The following is a 22672-nucleotide window of genomic DNA, read 5'->3' as shown; positions in this document are numbered from 1 at the left end:
CGATTAAAAAGCGGTTTAGGCCCGTCGATCTTTTCCCGGTGATCTCTTGATACCACTCACGTTGGTTAGGGCAAAGGGGCCTGAACTCCTCCATATAGCTGACGGGCTGATAATGCCAATGCGGATTGGAGGCAAGCTTTCTAGAACAGGGTCCAGTGGAAAAAAAATAGCTGGCCTAGGGCCATAAAGCACTCAAGGATCGGGGGGGGGGGGGGGGGGGGGTTGTATTAAATATTTTCTGGACTCGCGGGTGCCTGACAGCCTACTCCGATTATACCAATAGCAGTTCGTTTCTCTCTAGCTAGCACCCTAGCATTTCCCGGGGGGCAAAAGTAGTCAGTATATTCTTGAACCAGCCAGTTTCAGCCTGGTCAAGGAAAAAAAACAGAAATAGCTCAATCCCAAAATTATTTCAACTTCGCACAATCCAATTCGTAGCAACTCACAAGGTCATAAACGCGCAAGTAAAATAGGAAACACAGATATCATCCTCAAGGGGGGGGGGGGGCAGAAAAATCGATCTCGAGAAATCAGGAATCATGGCATCGACCATGTTCTCCTAATCCTTCAAATCCTTTATACAAACACATCGTCGCGGCGCTTCTGTAGAAGCCACAAGCTCATCTCTTCTACAGCTGAGTATCGCGGGGAGATCGTTGAGGAACCGCTGCGGGAGGATAACGGTGGGCTTGCGAGGAGATTTCGTTGACGCATCGAGGTTGGCAGAGTCAGGATACTACCATTTGAGTAGTCTCCTAATATACATTCCAAGAGTAATCAGTGACTGCGCGTGTCCATGATACGAAAATAAGCAGAAACGGATAGCCTACCTTGAGCCCACTTTAGTCTCCCCTGCACATTATTCATGTCTCCAGATGATCCTAAACGTGGATATGACAACGTTCTTGGCTCCAGGGTAAAACGATCTGTGACCCATGGCAGTTTGTTTTCCAAGATAGCCAACTCCAACCGTATTTCCAACAGCGTGCTATGACATTGATGAAGAGCAGTCAAACAAATCTGTAGATCGGCCTTCCGTTTCAGGACCCAATAGACATCGTTGATCCGTCGTTTCCCCATGTTTTGGTCTTCTTCAATATCCAGTATATCTCGCGCCTTTTTCAATTCTCTCTCGGTGCGGTTGATCTGGCGCTCGGAGTATCGTTTGCGTGAACTGGGTAGATAGTCCTGGAGCTTTTCAAAATCATCTTTGACGGTAAGAAAGACGTCGTAGGTGCAATTTATAATGCCGTCAACTGATCGCATCTCCCCCCGGGCGCCCACCAACGCGTTTATATACTGGATCATAGCGAGGAAGGAAATGACGGGGCTCCACACGTCGAAACTCGCCATGGCTGGTTTGGGAGGTTGCTTCCAGTTGAATGTCGATCGAAGATAGATAATTGTCGCCCCTTGATGAGGAGGATGATAAAGCGGCCAGTGAGATTAGCATATAAGTGTGGTGGGGAGAGGTCTGGATGTCCCCTATCCAAGTAGCATTTTTATTGAGATTCTGATCAAGCCCCTTATGGCTATAGAGTGCTCTGCGGGGTTCAGATATTTCATAATTGGCACCACATATATGACTTTATGTTGAGACACGAAAAGCCCACTGCCAGTAAAGCAGATGGTTGACGCTGGGCGAAGCAGCCTGATATATTGCCTGAGTATATACCAGTCAAGAAAACCATATGGATTATAAGGCTAGTGGTATTGGTTTGCTCTGGTTGCATGTAAATAACTGGCAGTTAGCCAAGAAAAGATTGAAAATAGCAGCTGTACCAAGCGCAGTCCCAAGAGCCTTATCAGAATTGTCGACCGCATTGCGTTGAAGGGTCGTAGGCCAGGCTGCATAAAGGGGCAGAGCCACGTTGGGCATCTAGGAATACGTTAAGCACGAATCGCGCTGAAGAAAGAGATCGGCTCCATTGTGTTGGAAAGGTGATCCTCAGCAGGAGGCTATGTTTTCCACAGCTTGAGAGTTGCAGAAATTGCGATTGACAGGATGATAGAGATTTTGAGCCTCAACCCTATGTCTTGTTTCACATTGAAGCATTCAGTGACCGTATGCCGATGGGAACCACCTACACAGTAGGAACAAGTGCGTGTCCCTGAAACGCAGTAACTAAATAGGCGAGCAAATAACAGACGGCCCTAGAATGTGGCCCGAATTGTAGTCCCCTTGGCTGCGTCCAGAGGCAACATAATGAATAACCTTCACAAGAAACGATGAGGTCATACCATGATGCGAAAATCGTTGGTGAAACTACGTGCTGTCACAGCACCTTGGAACAATCTCATGAAGTGCCTTGACATCGGGCATGACAGCAGTGCGAAGTTATGTTAATTATTAAGTTATGGCTAACTAATAACTAACTATCTAGTTAACTAGTTAACCAGTTATAAATATTATCTGACTCATCATCCTGATAGCCAGTATTTCATTTCTAGGATATTTGATACTTGAAGCACAACATGAGTTTCTGTATGATATGAGCATCCTTGATTAGACAGTATCTCTCTCTGTCAGAGCATATTAAGATCAGCAGTTGGTCAAGCTCACCCAATAGTTATAGCTACATGACGTCACTGCAGAGACACCACTGCGGCGAGACCAGGTTACAACATTGAAGGATTCTATAATATGTTGAAGTACACGGTCTTTTTGATATGTTTTGATATTGATTTTGCTAATATCACTGAGAAAACTCATCTTTCAACAGAAATCCTTTCACCACAATAGTTGAGCATCACATTGAATATTTAGTTAACTCGTTGAAAATTAGTCAGATACCGAGTCTGGCTAAGAGAATCTTCGGGTTATGGTGGAGGATTGGACTGCTTGCCCGTTCTCACAATGGCGTTCCCTCTCTGCTGGATTAATAATTTGAGACCAGTTGTTAACTACATCCAATCGACTGACGTCGTTGACTTTCTTTAGCTAGGAATTGGAACTACTATGCAGAGTATTAAAAACCAACCAACCAACCTCGAGCACTATGACGTGAGCAGATCAAGCATGGATCTTTAGTCATTCTTGGTGACATCGAACTTGGAAGACTAAGAAGCAAACCCCGTGGGACTTTCAACCTGTTCCTGAAAATGTGTGCGCAATGCGCTTATGTTTATAGGTGGTGGTGCCCTTCCATCTATATGGTAGCATGCCAGTGCAGATACACGTTGCAACAATATCTCCAATATCTCTAATCTTCATGGATCGTACGGAGACCCCTCACGATGCCATCTTGGAGGAGATATCAGTCCCTCCTCCAACTCCACCTCCCGCATCCTCGGGTGCTGGAGCTTCGAATGAGACCCGAAGCGCATTGCTACTAGCACGATCACAAAGACCCAGTATACGAGTGCTACGGCGGCCCTCCGCACAGTTAGTGACGCGACTATCTAATTTGCAAGGGGACAATATCCCCATTCAGCACAATGTGGTGGACATCAGAACTCGACGTCGAAGCAGCTCAGAGCCTCAGCAGAGGCAGATATTTGGTGAACCCTCGGCTAATACCATGCCAACTGCGGCAATTTATGCACCAATGTCTCCCGTGGCGGAGGAACCATCGAAGAATGTGTCGCCACAATTAGGTGCACGCCCCCAGCTATCTCGGAACCGAACGAAACTGCGTAGGGCAAGCGTGTCTGCATTGTCATCTCTGGGGTTGATTCGTGCTTCCACGGTCAACGGCCCTGAAGTAGAGGCAGCATCAAATAGGTTACCTAACGAATACGACACTGGACTGGTGGATCTTCTCGATGTTGTTGGTATATAAATCCTCTAACTTGACATCTCTATCCCAATAGGAAACTGACAAGATGAATAGACCCTGAAATTTCAACACTCACTACCCTTACCAATGTGCAGAATTCGCTTTTCATCCCTGATCTTGGGAACTTTTTGAATCGAAGACCACTATATTCCTTGACTCCTCGTCTTTATGACGAATCTTCCACCGAGCAGGAGCGTGAGAGCGACCAAGAGACTCTGGATACAGATGATGCAAGTATATCACGACGTTTACGTTTACAAAGTTCCAGATCAGCGGTGATCGATGAGTTGTGTTTCGCCGTCTTACCCGATGGAGAGACACTCACGGGTTGGAGTGAGGCAGAAAAGCTAGAACTCAACGATCATGTCAGGCATATGCTTCATTCTCGAAGATCTAAGTTCAAGCGCTCTATGAAAGGATTTTGTCAATATGCCCGGAAACGTAAGTGATGACATTTAAATATGTATCAGGATGACGAACAACTAACCAAAGTTGGTAAGCAGCCCTTGGTTTTTTGGTAACATTGTACGCGACTTTGATTACTCTTTTTGGGCTTGCATGGGTTTTGTTCCTAATAGGTATGTGTATCTATGCTCCCAGTCCACTTAACCCAAATTAATGCCATTGTTCTTTGTAGGCTGGATTAATGTTGGTGGCCGCCAGCTCTACATCATCAACGTCATCGACAACGTTCTCGTCGCCTTATTTGCTGTAGTAGGAGACGGGCTCGCCCCATTCCGTGCTATAGACACTTACCACATGATCTTTGTAGCTCACTATGCCCGCCTCACCTGGCGTCTGCGACGGGAAAAAGAACTCCCAAAACTCGAGAACAAAAATGACCTTCCGGTAAGGACAGTTGACAACGTAAATCATGACATCGACGTCGAAATGGCTACACCAAACAAGGCCAACGACAACATCCACAACGGCGATAACAGAGAGAAAGACAAACCTGAAGAATATTCCGTTCTTACCCCAAAGCAACAGAAGCGTCTCGAACACCACCAGGAGAAACTCTCGAAATCTCACACATTTTACAAACCACATGAGACAACAACACACACTGCGTTTCCCCTGCGCCTTCTCGTCGCCACAATTGTGCTACTGGATTTCCACTCTCTATTCCAGATTGCGCTGGGCGCATGCACGTGGGGCATATATTACAAAGTGCGTCCTTTTGCTCTCACGACTGTGATACTCTGCTGCTCCATCTCCTGTAATGTTGCTGCTGGCATTGTGATATGGATTGGGGGCCGCAGGACACGAAAAATAGAGGTCATTGAGAAGATGTTCCGGCAAGAGCTAACGCAAGAAGCGATAAAGAAGGTTGATAAGAAGAGGAAAAATGACAAGGAAAGAAAGAGCATGGATGAGAGATGGAATACATCAAAGGACGGTAGTGAGAAGAGGATAGAAAGACCCAGTTTTGAGAGGAGGAACTCCACTTAGAATTCATGTGGGTATCGGTGTGTATTTATGTATTGTTATGAAATCATGTGAGTCTTAGATATATACCCGTTTGCGTATATTTTTTTAATGGTTAGCGATTGATGTATGGTATTGCACCAGAGTAGTGTTTTTTTCTCTTTTTTTTTGGGTGGGTAACTGGAGTAATGTAAATGATATATGTTCTAGTTTTAAAAACCATCTGGTTTTGAAGTTAGGGTACGATGGCATAGATCTTATGTGGGTCAATCGTTTACATTGTCAGTTTCCGTACTTTCATTCGGATTCTTATGAGAATATCTGTGGTATTCTTGGCTCCCAGAGGTTGGGAATTTACGAACAACAGATAGGACGTCAAGAAGACAAGCCGGAAATATACAGAGGGAAATGTTCACTAACAAAAAAAAGATGTAGATATCCATCCTAACAATCCATCCGCATAGTCATAAAAGAGAAAACCCTGACGCAACCCTAAAACTTAATAGAACCTAGTCCATCTGATAGTGCAAACCCAACCGTACCGAGTTCCCGACGAAAGAATGCAAGTAATAACAGGGCCGAAAGGGGATATTGGGAGAACAAAGTGTGCAGACAAATGTGGAGAGGTATTGTTACAGAAACATCTATGCGAAGAATGGTAAAAAGGAGAAACAAATCCAACAGGTAGAGCAGAAAATTGTGAGAAAGGAAAGGCCAAACAGAGGAAAGTACATAAAGGCAAAAATCTATCGAAAAGCTTTGGGGAACTGACAACACTGGAAAATGAAGAAAAGATGAACGATGGGGAGAAACTTTGTAGGAATGAAGTGAGAACCGAAGAAATTAAAGAGGACAAGAAAAGGAAAAGACTATTCTACGGGTTAACAGCTGTAAACCAAAATCGTGAGACACAACCTTCCTTCGATGTGATGTCGACTTTCTGATCTTTGAGAATCATCTCGTGTTGTAAATCCCAGCCGGCGCGACGGCATAGTTCAGAGACAACAACGTCGCATTCACCCAACATGTCGATATCGAAATCAATATGTGACACGGGCTGTAAAATAGGGGATATTAGCACTCAATGATATAAAGATTGTAATTGCCCATTTACATACGTCACGTGAAATTAAGATCTGGGGAACATTGCGAGGTAGAATGCCAGGAACTTCTGCAACCGGTGCCACTTTCAGTGATGTACCGATAACGATGACAAGGTCTGCACGTTCACGATCGTGACCAATTAGGCGTTGCGAGAACGCATCTGGGAGATCTTCACCAAAGAAAGTAATATCAGGCTATTCCAGTTAGCAAAACCGGCAAATTAGCCGGAACGTGTTTTGTATTCGGGGAGCCGACAATAGCGCACCTTCATGACTCCAGGAGAAGGAATATCGTAGTCATTATCATCCTCGGAGCTATCGCCAAAGTTTTGTCGTTTGCGATCCTTTTTATGGGCTCCGTTTGAGTTACGCTTTCTTTTCATTCCGCAAAGTTCGTTCCTGATTCGCTCTTTGCAAGCAGTGCATTCGGGAAGCTCTCCTTTTCTAACACTGTCGAAAATTTGTTCGCCCGGGACCTGAAATTTGCACTTCACACAGGAAGCTGTTGCAAAGGATCCATGACATTGGATGAGATTTTCGGGCAGGATCCCTGCATTTGCTTCCAAATTATCAATGTTTTGGGTAAAATTTGTGAGTAGTTTCCCTTTGTCCTGAAGGAGGCGAATAAATGCATGGGTTGGAGAGAACTTCTTTTCCGTCGGAAGAATGTCCTTTGCAATGGAGTAGAATATTTTGGGGTCCTCACGAAACAAGTTAATATCGAAAACTTCCTGGGGGTCGGTCAATCCGAGATACTCCAACTTAGAATACAAGCCGGTGTCTTTCGAACGGAAGTCTGGAATTCCAAGACTAGTAGATATCTGAGAACCCTTGCATTAGCATCCTTTGTCTAATCTATTATTACAAGTAAAGCTTTCAGGGTACTTACACCAGCGCCAGTTAAGACGATAATATTCGTTGCCCTTTTCAATAGCTCGACAGCATCATCGATAGTATTGTAATTTGGTAGTTTGATCCGCCTTGAATATTCGCGGTTAATTCCCATAATGAGCAAGGGATGGTATGCCCTGTCTGGCGCGCCTTCAAAAAACGAGGGAGGCATGATGCCAAATGCAGTGCAAAGTTTTTTCGCGGTGATTGTCCCTTGCCCTATGGTCTCCTCCGCAAATGCAGCCTTCCCTATCGCATGAAGACGCTTTCGAAAGGCGACAGCCTCCGCTAATGTGCATGTCCCTGGGACTACAGAATCCTTTGGATCAGTTTTTGCTTATATTTGTCTGACCGAGGGCTGAGGAAGGAAGTTCTATACCGTCATGTAACTGGTCATCGCGGATGAACTGTAGAGAATCTTCGTAAAGAGACTTTGTTTCCCAGTTATTATCGGAGCACTCGGAGTCCTCCGATGTGTCGGAATCACTGTCTTCAGTGTCAGAGTCGGGCTGTGACATGACCTCAGCGACATCGGGGCGGTGTCCTTGGGGAGTTGATATCGGCCCATCATTTGCTGTCACCTCCACCACGGAAGCTTTCAGACGGAGCTCGTTCACCGCAGGCGCCGGCACTGGATCCATCTCGAGAAGCAGGATGGTGCCCGACCAGTAGCAAGCCGTTCCAGCTTACATTGGTGGTGGTGGTGGTGGTTGGCCGTGGGTGGTTAAAGTGGTTTTAGGTCGCAGCTTTAACGGCGACAATCGAGAGTTATCTCTGAGGTAACGTTAACCCGGATTTGTAATAATCCGGCTCCGCCGCACTCCCTGAAACAAAGCTATGATAGGAGAATGTTTTGATAGGAATGGGAAGCTTATAAAAAAATAAAAGGATTCATGAATCTGCCTTTGTATTCTACGTATCCTGTGGAAAAGCTACCCTTCTTTTCTCTAAAATTGGTATCTAAAAAGCTGACATTTAAGTTATAAACAAAAATCCTATGATATCTTTACTTTGAACTGCGCTCATGAATCTGACATTTTCTGATCTTTGTTATTGCCGTCATCGTCATCATCTAGACAATTGCTTTCATCTTCCCATTCTCCGTCCACATCTTCCTCATCGTCGCTATCGACATCAACATCGCCTAGCTGATTTTGGAGATCATGGACGAGTTCTTCAGCATGTTCCTTCAACTTCACATCCTCATACCCAACCAGCTCATAAAGTTTTAGACTTTGCTTGAGCCAACTTCGGCTGGAGCGTAGTGTAGATTGTTGTAGTTCGACCTCTGGGAGGTTCCCGCTATTAGGGGGAAGCTTTTCACTCTTCCCTAACAAATATAGACACCATCCTCCCAGGTACCATGTTTCAACGCTATGATCATCTTCAAGAACCATTCTCTCTAATACTTCGAGCGCTTCACCTTCCATCTGGGCTTCCATCAGAAGCCGGGAAAGACTTATTCTTGCGGGGAAGTCTGGGACCAAGGGGCTTTCTGGCGGTAGATCTTTCCATAACTCAAGGCTTCTCGACAACGCAGCTTTGGCATCATCATGCCGAAGTTGTGATATTCTGACTGAAGCAAGCGTCTGCAAGCATTCCGGCGAATCAGGGGAAACCATAAGCGCCTCCGTAACCAGAGCTTCACATCTAGCTTCGGCATCCTCTTCCCATCTGTTTCAAAAGCTTCGTTTCAGTACTGGCACTCCTTCAAAATCTGATCCAAATGACTTACGATAGATCTGTCATGTATATTTCTACCACTGCACATAAAGCATGCGCCAACTTTTTCTTCTGTTCCTGCGCAGCCAAAACATTATCAGGTTTGCCGCCCTGCTCTAACAATTGTATTCTCTGTCGTAAGATTGCTACCCCTTTTTCGAACCAGTTCACACTATCTTTTCCGCCAATTTCGCTCAATTGCGCCAACCATAGGAATTTCTCCGCGCCACCTCCTTCGGACTCGGGGATTTCTCCATTCGGATCTAGAGCAACTGCCCGTGTGAAATGTTCTCGCGCAGCCTCAATCTCCCCCAGCTCAACAAATATTTGGCCAAGCAAGTTCAACCCTAGTAGCGCATTAGGGGATCCGGTCGTAGCAATATCGAATCCATGTTGTGCGAGAGGAAGGGCGGCCTCTGGTTGACCAGTTTGAAGGAGGACGGTGGCTTGGTCGAAAAGAATTGCGGGATCTTCGTTCACTTTCCTCGCAGCAGATCCGCTGCCATCAATCCCGGATCTTGCTCTTTTTTTTAAGGATTTCTTTGAGGGTCGTGTTTTGGCCATATGGACATTTCTCAACTGCCGTTTATAGCAGTATGTAAAATGTTAGGCCTTTTAACTAATTTGCAATGAATAACTATCCCTTTCTGCTGATCTAGATGATATTTAATCAAGTCCGCTCGACACTTTTTTCGTGTTTGCTCTGTTTGCATGTGAGAGGGGTTAACTTCGATAAATAACATTGCCATTTGACACCACCAGCAGCGTCTCATAGAAACAACTAATATACTCATTGCATGCCTTGAAGAATAAATCTTGAAGTTGGGTTTTGAACCGTACATGTTAGTTTCCTCGTACCCTCGAGCGGATTTATAATATATACTTGTCCGGGATCTGATCTTTCGCAAGAGCCATCTACGGATCCAGCGACCCTGCGCCGATCTTACCCCTTCCCGCGAGCTTCACCATTAACGTGAAAGCACAATGGGCATCGGAGAGCAGCAAGAAGAACGGGAGACGCTTAAGTCGATTTTTGCAAATGAAATTACAGGTATAGCCTCCTTCTCGCCTTTATGGTCCTCCACTGAGAACTAATGTATGTACCCCAGATATTTCTGACACCGCATATCGAATATCGATAACCTTGGATGTCGCTGATGCCGCAGGTGATGATGATGATGCAGAACCTCCCGTCCTCATACTACAGGTTTCATACCCGCCTCAATATCCAGACGTTGCTCCAGACCTCGAACTCTTCTCCCCTCCAAATGCACCCAAACACCCCCACCTTGAGATACAGGAAGACCGCGATCGTCTTTTAGAGTCGTTGCAGACCACCATTGAAGAAAATATGGGGATGGCGATGATATTTTCCCTTGTTGATATGTTAAAGGAGGGCGCAGAGCTGCTTATTTCCGAGAGACAGGCCGCTGTTCAGGCATTAAAGGAAATGGAAGCTGCCAAGGCAGAAGAGGAAGAGAATCGCAAATTTCACGGCGCTGAAGTAACACGGGAGTCGTTTTTGGAGTGGAGGAGTAGGTTCCAGAAGGAGATGGAGGAGTTGGAGCGAAGGAAACGAGAAGAGAGGGAGACGGAAGACAAGAAGAAGAAGTCTGTTGCAAAAGAGGAGAAGAGGCTTACAGGGAAAGAATTGTGGGAGAGAGGACTGGTGGGTAAGGTGGACTATGACGAAGATGATCTTGATTCTCTCCCGACAGATATGGAAAAGGTGGAACTTGTATCACTATGATATGCTATTGAGGTCTTCCTTTTAAATATAATCGATGTGAAATGGACACCTGGCATTTTGGGAACATCTATCATATCAGGAGTAGAATGACGGCTGTGTTAAGGAAGGTAAGTAATATCAGGCACATACGCATGTATGTACCTTCAACTTTAGGATAGTGTTTACCAGCGCCTTTATTACTGGGCTATACTGGAGCCAGTTCCTGAATCCATTGAGCAAAGCCCTAGATGGACTTGGGAGATTATACAGTACGGGACAGAAGAACAACCATACTTGGTATTGCGTATCTATCCTTGTCTTCTTAGCATATACTTGATTCCCCATTTCCAGGAGTGGGTGTTTGAGGCACTAGATAAAATGAATCGTTGCTCTGCTCCATTTCTTCTGAGAGCTCTAACTACAATATGAAATTACATGAGCTTGAGGAAGTGGTTCTGATTAACTGCATGTTAACTAGATTCCCTCAAAAGTTGGTGATTAACAATTTTCAGGGATGACGTAAGTTATATGTTGTCATCCTTTGATCACTGACAATGAAAGTTTGGCACAACAAGCCTTAAATTTCCCTGTATCAAGAATGAGCTTGTACCAGGCACGGCGCAGCAGTAATACCATCAGGAGCGTGATTCTTCGTTCGATTGAGAGGGAAGCTTTTCAGGGATGGTATTTTCTCCACTTCCTTTAGCAGAGACATCCTTCACTTCATCTATCGGTCTGCCCCCGGCCTGGTCTGTATTGAGAGATTCAGCCTGCGCTAGTCGCTGCCTCCTTATTTCCTCTCTTTCCTTCTCCGCAAGCTCACGCTCCTTCAGCACAATCTCCCACATTTTCCGCACAAGTTCTTTGCTCTTTCGGTCCTCATGTTGTATTGCTCTGATAGTGTAATCGAGGTACTCGCTAACGATTGAAGTCCAACCAGCCTCATCTTGCTGGCCAAGCATACGATCCCACGCATCCTCCTGCTGTGCGAGGTAGAAGTCGTCCTCCAACTTCTGTTGACGAAGTATCTTTTTCCATCGTGCATCTAACTTGCTCCTTATTGTTCGGCTCAAATTCGGGGACTGTGGCTTCTTGATTCGAAGGAAAGGAATACCCCGGGCATCGACAAGCACGGGAACGTGGCGGGGCCCATTGATATGTAGCCTTGGGCGGGACAAGATAGGTTCTGTATCCGGGTGCGGACGCAGCGCTTCCGGACGTCTCCTTGCTCGGCCTTCTGCCCTTTTCCTAAGAGCGTGGGTGTTGCGGTTCTCGGGGCGGTGGTTGGCAGCTTGGACTTCGCGGCTTTTGTGGATTTCCTTTTTGAGATCAATGGTGCGCTGAATAATGCGCCCAAGACGGTCAATGCTATCTGTATTTCCTTGGTTGCATGAATGTAGTAAATCCAATGCCTTGCGCATATTTTATTAGTATGAAATATTATTATGCATCAGTAAAGATTGGTCAGGCTTACTTCGTAGCCCGCCTTCAAGGAGTTAACGATCTGGCTTGGGCTTTGCAAGTGCTTATATTTGTGGAAATTGGACTTTATTAGGGTTTGTATTTGTGCTGGTTGGATGTTGATTAAGCGCAGGCGGGAGGATTGGGAAAGGAGGGCGTGATAGAGCGAAAGACCTATGGACGAAGCTGTAAGTCAGAGGAACCCAGCCATTTATCCACTGTAACGAACCTACATGCTAGTCTATGGACGCCCGAACTCTTTGGTAACAGAAATGGGGGCATTCGAAAATGTATTCTTTGTAGGCGTTAATTCAACATCTTTCGCAACCTTGGAAAGAAAGCTCTTTAGGGTGTCCTTGGAGTTAGCTTTATCAATAACCGAAACAGATTCATTCGGTTGCACCTATGTAGTTAAGTCACATGATCTAGTACATTCTCAAATTTTGATAGATCCGAAGAGACATGAGTAGATGCGGCACACCTCAGTATGGCATTGAAAGCCAACAAATATCCAAAAATGGTTTATAATTCATCAGGGAGAAAAAAAAAGAAAGAAAAATCAACACGCTCATATCCTGTGAACTGCGAAGTTTATGGCGGGTCAAACCCCCTGCTTACGATAAAGTTCCGTTCATAAAATGCGGGGGATCATACATATCACGCTCAAAAGTCATTTAACACATCTTCCCAAAGCAGTACTCCCGTTGAGTCATAATGAGAGAGGTATCCTAATGTTTCATCTAGAAATTGGATCCCTCAGGGGGTTGAGGGATCTTCTTGTTTTCTGGTAAAGCCATAAATCTATGGATTTAGTTAGAATAGATAGGGGATTATATTCGGAGTGATGCTTGCTTGCCTTCTAATTTCCAACAAGATCGTCTCCATCGTGAATTCTCGCTTCCATACAGCAAGACGAGGTAACTTCGTCAGGTCTACCTGTGGAACTGTTATAACATATCGTTTGCCAGTGTGCTAGAGTGAAGGACGCATACTTTACCAGTTCGAGAATCAACGCACGGAAGGTTCACTTTGGACACAAAGTTGATAGTTGGTGGGGCATCAGGGTAATTTTCACCGCATTGGATGTTGACGCTGTATATCCGGTTCTCATGGACACTCTAATTAATCACGGTTAAAATGAGAGCTTCTAGTTGATGTAGACAAGTATCGGGCTAACATGAGGAGGCCCTAGAATGGTTCCATTCCAATTCGTCATGGTCACATCATCTCCGTTAGCTAGGCCATAGGAGCAGGCTTCTATTAAGAGCAGGATCAGATATAGTCAGCATCGAGCTCGCAACATGTGCCAGACAAGACAACGATATACACACCAGCACCTCGCCCTTTCTCTCCATTTTCAAGCTCTTCCAGTAAACGAAAGTTTCGGGGAACGACAGTGGCCATTGTAGCAGGGATATTATGCAAGGGATCAGCTAGGGCGAATTGCAATATCAAAAGCAGAAAGTATGGACATGAAAGAGTGGATGAGGTTCACTGCAACACCCGACCAAAAGAGGTTCTGGTTGGGATCCAACCAGCAGGAAGGGCTTTAAACGCGGCAGGACACGTGCTGCGTCATACTCCTGTGGATTATCTCAGCTTCCCTGACTAGCTCTATATGGGTTAGCGTGTTGCTGGTCTGCGGTGTGCTTAACTAATTATCAGTCTCGGCATGGTTTACTGGTTTACTGGTTTACCAAGTGGCGCTCCTTGTGCCAGAGTCGTGCATTTCTGGCGGACAAGTTCAACGACGTTTGGTATCTCCGCTTGGGCAGTTTCTCTCGTTTCTTCCGGTTTGATATTTGTCTCCGTGGACAGATTTGTATTAGGTTGTTAGTAAATTTACATACACGTATTTCTAATGTGGACCGATCTTAGAGGCTTATTATCCCGTTAGGAACTTGCCTTTTCCAGCTTGTTACAACTACTGGTTATGACGCGGAACTCAGTCTCGCATTTGACATGACCTTGCACATCCTGCAGACAGAACTCTCAAATTTAATACAAGAATCGAAGCGGAAGAATTCCGATCTCAAAAATGTAATGTCTTAGGTATCTCTACTCCCAAATGAGCATTGACTGACTTGTCATTATTTAGGCAGCGGAGCAGTCCTTGACAGAGCTGAAGGGTTTACCGTCAACTTCGGAAGCCCAGCTAGCGGCAGGTTTGGCTCACCCAGAACCATGGGGCTAGTTCATATATACTGACTTTCCAAGAGACTTGATTCGAAAACCCCATTTTGTAAAACCTTTTGTGATTGCTTGTCAAACCCGTCATGCTCGACTCGCTGCAATCGGGGTGGTCGGTGTCCAGAGGCTGGTGGCCTCCCGGGCGCTACCACCAGAACGACTCAGGGATGTTCTCAATGCTCTTCAAGAGACAACGAATTTAGGTTGATAACCTCACCTATGGTTGGTAGATATTTGTATGAGTGCTAAGAAGGTTGATAGGTCTCGATGTCCAACTTAAAGTGCTGCAGACATTAGGCTCGCTGTTTCAATATTATGCGATCAGCTTGAGTGGACCGCTTCTTGCATCTACTTTGGAATTGTGCGCCACCATACAGAACAGTAAAACCGTATCTGTTGCGAATACAGCTGCAGCCACACTGCAACAGCTCGTAGTTTCTGTCTTTGATAAGGTCTCTAAAATGGACGGTATGTCAATCCAATCTGTTCATCCTCGGAATTTTCATCTCATTATACTGATCTTTACTTCTTAAGCGACGGCAGATTCAGTTCCCAGTGCTACCGTGACTGTCGATGAACAGCAGATTCGCATATCTTCTGCCAGTTATGATGCGCTGCGGGTAAATTATAGTGTGCAATATTTCATATCTGTGTGGTTCTTGCTGATCGCCTTTATAGATTTTGGATGATCTCTGCCGTCTCATCGAAGGAGAAAAATTAGGATTTCTCAACATCAAGTCGCTTTCAAAGATTTTCGTTCTTGAGCTAATCGAAAGTATCCTGGTTAACAGTGGTGATGTTTTCGCTAAACATCCAGAACAAATTCAGGTGCTCCGTAACCGGTTGATGCCACTGACTGTGAGGCACTTTTCCGAACGGTATAGCTTTCCTCTAACAGTCCGTGTGGCCAGGATATTACTCCTTCTACTTAGAGGGTATCTACCACAGTTAATTACGGAATGCGAGATGGCATTAGGGCTTCTGATCCATTTACTTGATGCTGATGCTGCAGTGCCCTGGAAACGCGTTATCTGTATGGAGATATTCAGAGCGTTATATTCTGACCCGGGGCTTATTAGGGCTATCTACGTACTGTTTGACGGCCAGAAAGGTCGCAGGGATATCGTCCGTGATCATATGGCTTGTCTGGTGAGGCTAGCTTTAGAAAAGCCGTCACTTATTGGTGTCAGTCATCAGTCAACTTTACCAACGGGTATCTCGAATTCAAGAAATACTATGGACGAGCAAGTTGCTCTTGAGACTGTCACTGTTGCTGGCGTTATTGGAGGCCCAGCCACGAATGAGAGTATGTGTGGTATCAGCAGCCAATGGAGCCTTGTTCGTACTCCGTACCTCGAAACGTTGGACAAAATCGAGAACCCAATGCCTCCAGAGACCTATATTTACAGCCTTGTTCTTAATTGCATAAGTGCATTTTCGGAGAGCGTTGCAAGGTTCATCCTGCCATTGACAGTTCCGGAATCTAAAAGCAAACGAAAACAGAGAGGGCTCACCTCGAATAAAGAGAGTGACGTTCCAGAACTTCAGCGTAGTAACTCTAGCACATCTTCGAAGAGATCAGCTGTTCCGCTAAACCCTTTAGACCTCAAATCCCACCCCCAGATCGATGACATTAATGCAATCATGAGCATGATTGATTCCTGCTGGCCTGCTATTCTTGCAACTTGTTCGACATTCTTATATGCCGCGCTGGACGAAGAGTTCTATCACAATCTGGTCCGAGCCTTCCAGAAGTTAACTCATGTTGCTGGTCTATTGAGGTTATCCACTCCACGAGATACATTTCTCACTACTCTTGGGAAGGCCGCTGTCTCAGTCGGTCCCGTTACTATCAACACGCTTCACAGGTCTCCTAGTGTTACTTCCCAAGCCTCTCCTACTGCCGAATCGCCTCTACAAAAGTCCCAAACTACTCCTGATGCACTCGCTCCACTAGCGGATCACAGTTCTGCTACTCTTAGCACTCGTAAATTATTGTGTTTGCGTGCCCTGCTTAACCTTGGAATAGCACTGGGTCCTACTTTGGACCAGGCTGCATGGTCAATAATACTCGAAACGCTTCAGCATGCAGAGTTGATCATCAGCGTTTCCAGCATCGCAACCCCTAAGCCTACATCTGCGAATCAGACCAGTGATTTCAACGCTACCCCTTCCTTAGAACCTTCCAAAGCTGGTCTTGGAACTGAAATCATGGCTGTCGAAGCTGCAGCGACTAAAATGTTTGAGAGCACTGCAGAGTATCATAGCTCCTCATTCAAGAACATTTTGACTGCCCTCTTACGTCTATCAGAAGAGACTAACAAGGCCATTCCGGACACCACCCCTGAGTATCTTCCTATATCCACACAGTCTACGCCACATTCTAAGCCCACAGGACGCATTCATCAAAACAAGCGCTCTCTTTCTATCGCCCTGGGAAAGTCGAGAATTCAAGATGATGAGTTGAAATTTGTCTTAACAAAAGTGAATGAGTTGGCCAAAGCCAATATTGAACGACTAGCCCTCCCCAAAGATGAAGAAGGGATTTGGCACATTTTAGTTGAGGATCTCATATCCATCACTCGAAATAGCCAAATCAATCAGTCCCTGCGTTCGAATGCGAGCCAGGTTCTTGACAACGTTGTGTTTAACTCGATAAAGCTCGGAAACTCTGACGATCCCAACTTACGAAATCACGTTCAACTTCGCGGCCTGCATGCTCTGGAAATTCAGATCTCGACTTTATATGACATAAGTCAGACTGCGAAGTCTTCACAACGTGCATCCGATTTTGAAGTCCATGAACTTGCACTCGAGACGCTAAAATCTATTTTGGAGGAGTGTGGAGAATCGTTGGTTGCCGGATGGGACTTGGTGTTTGACCTGATATCAAGTGTATTTGATAAACCGCAGTTACTCCTAGAGAACGGGAGCAAACCCGCTTCATCCCAACATGCCCATAGGATTAAGGGTAATTTAACTGTGAAGTCTCCAAAGCTTGTCAGAACAGCATATAGCTCGCTTCAGCTTGTTGCTTCCGACTTCCTTAACCTGCTACCATCCCCGTGTCTCTTAGAGTTGGTTAGAGCTTTTGCGAACTTTGCGTCACAGATGGAGGATTTCAATATCTCGCTTACTTCTACAACGACCTTTTGGAACCTTTCTGATTTTCTACGGGGTCAGATTGATAAGTTCTCTATTGAAAGTCATATGGAAGTTTCTTCGAGCGAGGAGACGTTGACCACGTTAGCCAAGAGCTCAGATCTCTCAATTTCTAGAAATTCATTATGGCTGCTCCTCCTTCTACATCTTGTTGGTTTATGTACTGACAACCGGGCGGAAATTCGAAATACTGCAATTCAGACCTCCTTGCGAATTTTCGATGCGTACGGCCATCAACTTCCACCAAAAGTTTGGCATCTCTGTTTGAACAAGGTTCTCTTTGCTATGACAGACTCGGTACAGAAGGAAATTTTGAGAGTGTCGCAGGGATCGGAGGGTCATGATTCTGTGGAACTTAAAGCATGGATAGAGACCGCTGTGGTTCTGACAAAAGGATTGTCTAGCTTAATTGCTGCGTACTTCGATACCATTATCCAGTATGAGGGCTTTATTCAATCGTGGAACCGACTATTGGAATATTTCGCCACTATAATCAAGGTTAAACTACTTGAGTTGGACGAATCTATCTTCTCAAGTTTTTCGGAAGTTCTCTCTCGAATACAGGGCTATGAAGACATCGGCTTCGAACCTATGCAATCTGCGTGGGCTGTCTGGACTGATGGCCACCCAATCAAAGGAGATGATCAGCCAAATTTAGATATGTTAAATCAAAATACTTTGATAGCATATCTCAAGTGTTTCAAGCAGCTATATCGGCTCCTGAAGAATACATTAACGGAATCACATATTGACCAAGTCCTCAATAATATACAAATTTCCGTCTGGGGATCAGTGTCATCCCACTACACTCTAGACGTTGATCACCAGTCAGAGTTGCAGGCACTTGCTATAGAATGCTTGAAGTCAATGTGTTTAGAGAGGACTTCCTCTCAACCAGCTCTTGTTGGGTGCCTTGCTGAATTTTCGGATTGCGCGTTAACAAAGTGGTCACCGGCTCAAGATAAAAGAAGGCCAACCTTTGTGGCATTCTCAAAGTCTGCAATGCGACTGCTAGGGTGGTATATAGTGGAACATGGCATTCTTATTGATATTTTCTCAGGTGGCACATTGTCCAGAGCGCTTGAACACCTGGCTAACCAGATAACCCATAAATATAACTGGAATGGAAGAGACCAGGACCCCGTTTTATGGCGGGTGGCGACAACCGTTTCCCTCGATATTCTCCAAGTCTCTATCCCATACGTCGAGAAGCAACATGCCAATTCTAATCAAGAAGAGCTAGTTAGGTTCTGGAGTTGTGTCGTTGACATTTCTAGGGGGATTGTTTCAGCCCATAATTACAATAAATTGAATGTGCAGCCCAATGCAGTGTACGAAGATGAGGAATTCGACATAACATCTTTCTCCCGCCTCCGAAACGTGGTCATACCATCACTAGGCTCTTCTTTGATACCGGATAGAGTACGACGTGATTTTGCCTGTGCGCTTTTCAACTCATCGTTTCTCTATCCTCCGCAGCATCGCGACTTGCCCCTTGGAGGAGTCGAAACGGAGCCGCTGCGTGACTTGTATAAAATCCGTATGGGCCGCACCTACGATCCAGCGCCAACTCTCCGATCAAAAATGTCTTATGTGCTGATCGACACGCTATTTGGCCTTGCATCAACACGCACGAGCAGTTCCCTTCCCCCTAAATCACCGCCATCCGAATCTCCATCAAGAGCCACACACCAAGGCAGGACAGATCCTTATATATCCCTCGCAAAATCCGTTTCTCCCTATCTAATCCTCCGTTGCGCGATATCTCTAAAATCCTACATCGCCGACCAACCGCTACGTGGACTCATGCCGCAACCGACTCCAGCACGAAAGGAGCTGTTATATCTACTCCGTCGACTAGTTGAGTTGAGAAGTGAACCAAGTGCAATTCCCGATGCGGGTCCTGCCATTCCCTTGGGATGTGGCAAGACGTTCAGCGTTGGTGGTGTTAAATCACCGATGTTCAAGAAACATCTTGGATGGATATATCCGCTCGTCGTACGGGGGATGGGAGTTGCTGGAAAGGAGAGAGAAGATAGTAGCGTTTTAGATGCGTTGGGAAGGGCGTTGGCCTCTCTTTCGGGGGATGGAGGGGAAGAAGAAGAAGATGATGGTGGTGGTTGGGGTGATAGTGACGGAGAGACTGTAGACAAAGGAAATGATTGATGGATGGCATTGATTCAACTCAATACTTCTATTTGATCCTGGTGTAAAACATCACCCTTTGTTGACACTATTCATGTTCACTTCAGTTTATTTTATTAATTAACATATATTTTCATTTTTTTTCCTTGTGCGTCCCACATATTCAGCCGTCTTCAATGGGAGGATTACAAATCCTCCAGGATGTCACACCATTTTTTTCCTCGGTGGACATGTTATTTCACTTTTGATACCAGAGATTAGCTATATAAGCCATGAAGTATGATGTAGGAAACCTTTAAACCAGCAGCCATAGATGCAAGCGGTGGACAACAATTCGAGAGCTCCTAATGGCCAATATACTGAAAAAAATGGAATATGGCGTAATAGATACTGAAAGACCATCCTGAGTGGAATAATTCACGATACACAACGTGATTGTCCGTTCTAAAAAATCGGAACAAGGGAAATCAAAAGCCAATGACCACAACTCCAACAATTCATGGAACCATCGCTATCATCTAACCAGCCCTGCATCCCGTCGTCATCGTCCCCATCCAGCATCATCTATGCAGGGGCCGAAACTTGCTGCTTTCCAAACGATGCGGTTTGCATGTCTTTTGTTGGACCTGCTGAGGTAACAGGCTCACCTTGGAGTTGTTGTTGCTGGTCAATTTGTTGCTGTGCAACTTCAGGGGTTAATGGGATTTCGGGGGCTTGACGGTAAAGAACGATTTCGGATTGTTTGAAGTATCGACGGGCATCTGGAAGACTTGGTTAGCCATCGCTTCACATGTCTTGTCCTTCAACCTGTGATCATTCTCGGTTTGGCAAAGGTGAACAAGCATAAGCAGCAAGGGGCACACATAGACAGGGTCAGAAGTGACGTATATGACGTGAATGTGAAATAGACAGCATGGCTGTTGGATCCGTCCGACCGATACTGCACTGTTGCCATGCGATCGGCCAAGGGGTTGATTGAAGGGATGTGGAAAGAAAGACGACGTGTATGAACTGCGGCAAGGGAAGTCTTAGCGTGGAGGCCCCGCTCCCATCAACCAAACACAGAGTTGAATTGGAGCGCTCAAGCCCCGGTCGTGAGAAATCGTGGGGTTTGGATGAAATGGTATGCGCATAGGATGTGGAGAGAATGAGAAAAGCCCGACAATGAGAATCAAGGGATCTCAAAAAATATTCGAATCATGCTAGGGAGATCAAAAAAATAGAAAAGAAACATTTGACCTCCAAGCGCCAAGAGAAATTTACCTTCGTCAATAAGAACTAAGCTGAGGTAGTATCGAGTCGAATACTTCTTGTTCACATCGCGAAACGTGGGGGTCAAATCGAAACCCCCCAGGAACAATCGAATGGGTATCGTTTCCCCTATATGTAGGTAAATAACGATTGTTAGCTCGTCACATGGTATGTAACACCATGTTGATGATGGAAAGAAGTGATCAAGAAATTTCGTGGAATATATCCACACGATACGGGGACAATCTGAATACCTCTTGATGGGGAACCGTCCATAATCTACAAACACGCGAGTTAGCCTATCCAATGGTATTGCCGGCGTTTCCACCTCTGATACGCAGAGGGTGCCAGTTTTGGTAAAATACGGTTTTAACATACCTCGAAGCGCACCAACGTTTCACTTTCATTATACTGATTCGGGGGCGATCCGGTCGTTTCGCGGCGGATAATCGACAATTCCATATGTTTTATCTTCAACCTCACAAGCAAGAAATATATTCTCCCTACAATAACATCTTTGAGATGATATTTCGATTTCGAATACTCAAATTCTATATGCAAGCAGTCTTCGATTCCGACGTCCATTTTGATAGGGCTATTCGTTTCCGGAGGCATGCGGTACGAATATACCCAGATATCCTTCTCTCGCACAACATCCGCTATCCGCCGTGAGACCGTCACCCTGACAAAATACCGCAGCTTGACATTGATGCCATTGTAAGATTCATATTGCTTTTCGACATTTTTGAAGTTGAATGGGAAGATTTGCGGATGCTGTAGTTCGCCAGGCGCAGCAAGTTCCTGGCCAAAGGAGAGGAATTCGTAATGGTTACCCCGATCAAAAAACATCTCTAATCAAGGCCCATCATATCAGTCAATAAGATTAACCTCAATGCTGGGTGGATGAAGTGAAGAGGGAATGGCGCATTGCCATATGCGCCGTACCTATCGTTCCGATAAATTGCACCTTGATGCCCGTGTGCTCTAATCGTTTCCCATCCTTAGGCCGCACTGTCACCGCTCCCTTCACAGATTCGCCATCCATATACAGCGGGGCCTTCTCCCTTCTGTTCTTGTCTAGTTTGATATCGACAGTTTCCCGTTCGTCGCTATCTTCAAGGACGATGTCGATATCGACAGGGGTGGTAAAGAAGAAAGACGACATGGCAACCGACAAGGGACCTTGGCGGTAGAATTCGGGTTCCTATGGACGTTCCGGAATCTGCATGCGCACCTATTGCAGCAACAGTAGCTAATTGCCTCTTGAAAATATATCCTTCGCCGTTGGGCTTTAGTTCTTCCAGTCTGGCGTAGTTAATGTTGCGATGCAGCCGCCGTTTTACAACCACAATTACATAATCAACCAGACCACCTCAAAAGATTGTTAACTAATGTATTTCCCAAGTGAGCGCAACACCCAAGTGAGCGCAACACCAATTCAAAATATCATTTAATTTAACTACTCTTCCACTTCAATGTGCAATTATGCCACCAATTCATAATAAAAATGCTTCAGATTCTCTAGAAAGAGAGGAAAGACTTGAGCTCATGATAAAAGCTTTTAAAAATCAAGAAATTATTTCAATTCATAAAGCTACTTACTTATTTAATGTCTTTTCTTCTACTTTAATCTATTGACTAAATGACTGACAATCAAGAATGAATTTATATGCAAATTCACATAAATTATGTTCTGCTGAAAAACATAAGCTAGTTGAATAAGTGATGAATGAGACTAAATAAGAAATTTCTTTACAGTCAACATTAATTGAGAATACATTTAATTATCTTTTTATTATATAGAATTTAAT

The 22672-nt window shown here is 45.1% G+C and overlaps 8 protein-coding genes across 8 annotated transcripts; 3 read left to right on the top strand and 5 right to left on the bottom strand.

Moving 5' to 3' along the window:
* Positions 1 to 576: 576 nt before the first annotated feature.
* On the bottom strand, positions 577 to 1353 carry PADG_01808 (uncharacterized protein; the record flags this gene model as incomplete). Its single annotated transcript, XM_010758779.1, has 2 exons — positions 577 to 755; positions 831 to 1353. The coding sequence occupies 2 exons, from the start codon at positions 1351 to 1353 to the stop codon at positions 577 to 579; spliced, it is 702 nt and encodes a 233-aa protein (XP_010757081.1).
* A 1808-nt stretch (positions 1354 to 3161) lies between these two features.
* PADG_01807 (uncharacterized protein) lies at positions 3162 to 5231 on the top strand (the record flags this gene model as incomplete). The annotated part of the gene is made up of 4 exons (XM_010758778.1): positions 3162 to 3774; positions 3834 to 4220; positions 4283 to 4357; positions 4417 to 5231. 4 exons carry the CDS (start codon positions 3162 to 3164, stop codon positions 5229 to 5231), a joined length of 1890 nt encoding a protein of 629 aa, XP_010757080.1.
* Positions 5232 to 6081: 850 nt separating this feature from the next.
* Positions 6082 to 7842, bottom strand: PADG_01806 (uncharacterized protein; the record flags this gene model as incomplete). Its single annotated transcript, XM_010758777.1, has 5 exons — positions 6082 to 6264; positions 6326 to 6505; positions 6577 to 7131; positions 7200 to 7537; positions 7581 to 7842. The coding sequence occupies 5 exons, from the start codon at positions 7840 to 7842 to the stop codon at positions 6082 to 6084; spliced, it is 1518 nt and encodes a 505-aa protein (XP_010757079.1).
* A 381-nt stretch (positions 7843 to 8223) lies between these two features.
* PADG_01805 (uncharacterized protein) lies at positions 8224 to 9487 on the bottom strand (the record flags this gene model as incomplete). The annotated part of the gene is made up of 2 exons (XM_010758776.1): positions 8224 to 8875; positions 8937 to 9487. The coding sequence occupies 2 exons, from the start codon at positions 9485 to 9487 to the stop codon at positions 8224 to 8226; spliced, it is 1203 nt and encodes a 400-aa protein (XP_010757078.1).
* A 420-nt stretch (positions 9488 to 9907) lies between these two features.
* On the top strand, positions 9908 to 10673 carry PADG_01804 (uncharacterized protein; the record flags this gene model as incomplete). The annotated part of the gene is made up of 2 exons (XM_010759283.1): positions 9908 to 9974; positions 10033 to 10673. The coding sequence occupies 2 exons, from the start codon at positions 9908 to 9910 to the stop codon at positions 10671 to 10673; spliced, it is 708 nt and encodes a 235-aa protein (XP_010757585.1).
* A 614-nt stretch (positions 10674 to 11287) lies between these two features.
* Positions 11288 to 13517, bottom strand: PADG_11319 (ubiquitin-conjugating enzyme variant MMS2; the record flags this gene model as incomplete). The annotated part of the gene is made up of 6 exons (XM_010759575.1): positions 11288 to 12064; positions 12127 to 12287; positions 12363 to 12516; positions 13106 to 13231; positions 13291 to 13370; positions 13445 to 13517. The coding sequence occupies 6 exons, from the start codon at positions 13515 to 13517 to the stop codon at positions 11288 to 11290; spliced, it is 1371 nt and encodes a 456-aa protein (XP_010757877.1).
* A 558-nt stretch (positions 13518 to 14075) lies between these two features.
* On the top strand, positions 14076 to 19631 carry PADG_01801 (uncharacterized protein; the record flags this gene model as incomplete). Its single annotated transcript, XM_010758775.1, has 6 exons — positions 14076 to 14153; positions 14212 to 14278; positions 14333 to 14506; positions 14565 to 14771; positions 14838 to 14923; positions 14982 to 19631. The coding sequence occupies 6 exons, from the start codon at positions 14076 to 14078 to the stop codon at positions 19629 to 19631; spliced, it is 5262 nt and encodes a 1753-aa protein (XP_010757077.1).
* A 543-nt stretch (positions 19632 to 20174) lies between these two features.
* On the bottom strand, positions 20175 to 22026 carry PADG_01800 (retromer subunit PEP8; the record flags this gene model as incomplete). The annotated part of the gene is made up of 5 exons (XM_010759282.1): positions 20175 to 20371; positions 20874 to 20990; positions 21116 to 21140; positions 21240 to 21712; positions 21807 to 22026. 5 exons carry the CDS (start codon positions 22024 to 22026, stop codon positions 20175 to 20177), a joined length of 1032 nt encoding a protein of 343 aa, XP_010757584.1.
* Between the last annotated feature and the right edge of the window lie 646 nt (positions 22027 to 22672).

Source organism: Paracoccidioides brasiliensis (assembly GCF_000150735.1).
Source record: "Paracoccidioides brasiliensis Pb18 unplaced genomic scaffold supercont2.2, whole genome shotgun sequence".
Taxonomy (NCBI): domain Eukaryota; kingdom Fungi; phylum Ascomycota; class Eurotiomycetes; order Onygenales; family Ajellomycetaceae; genus Paracoccidioides; species Paracoccidioides brasiliensis.
The sequence above is the reverse complement of the archived record's forward strand: the minus strand, read 5'-3'. Positions and strand labels throughout refer to the sequence as shown.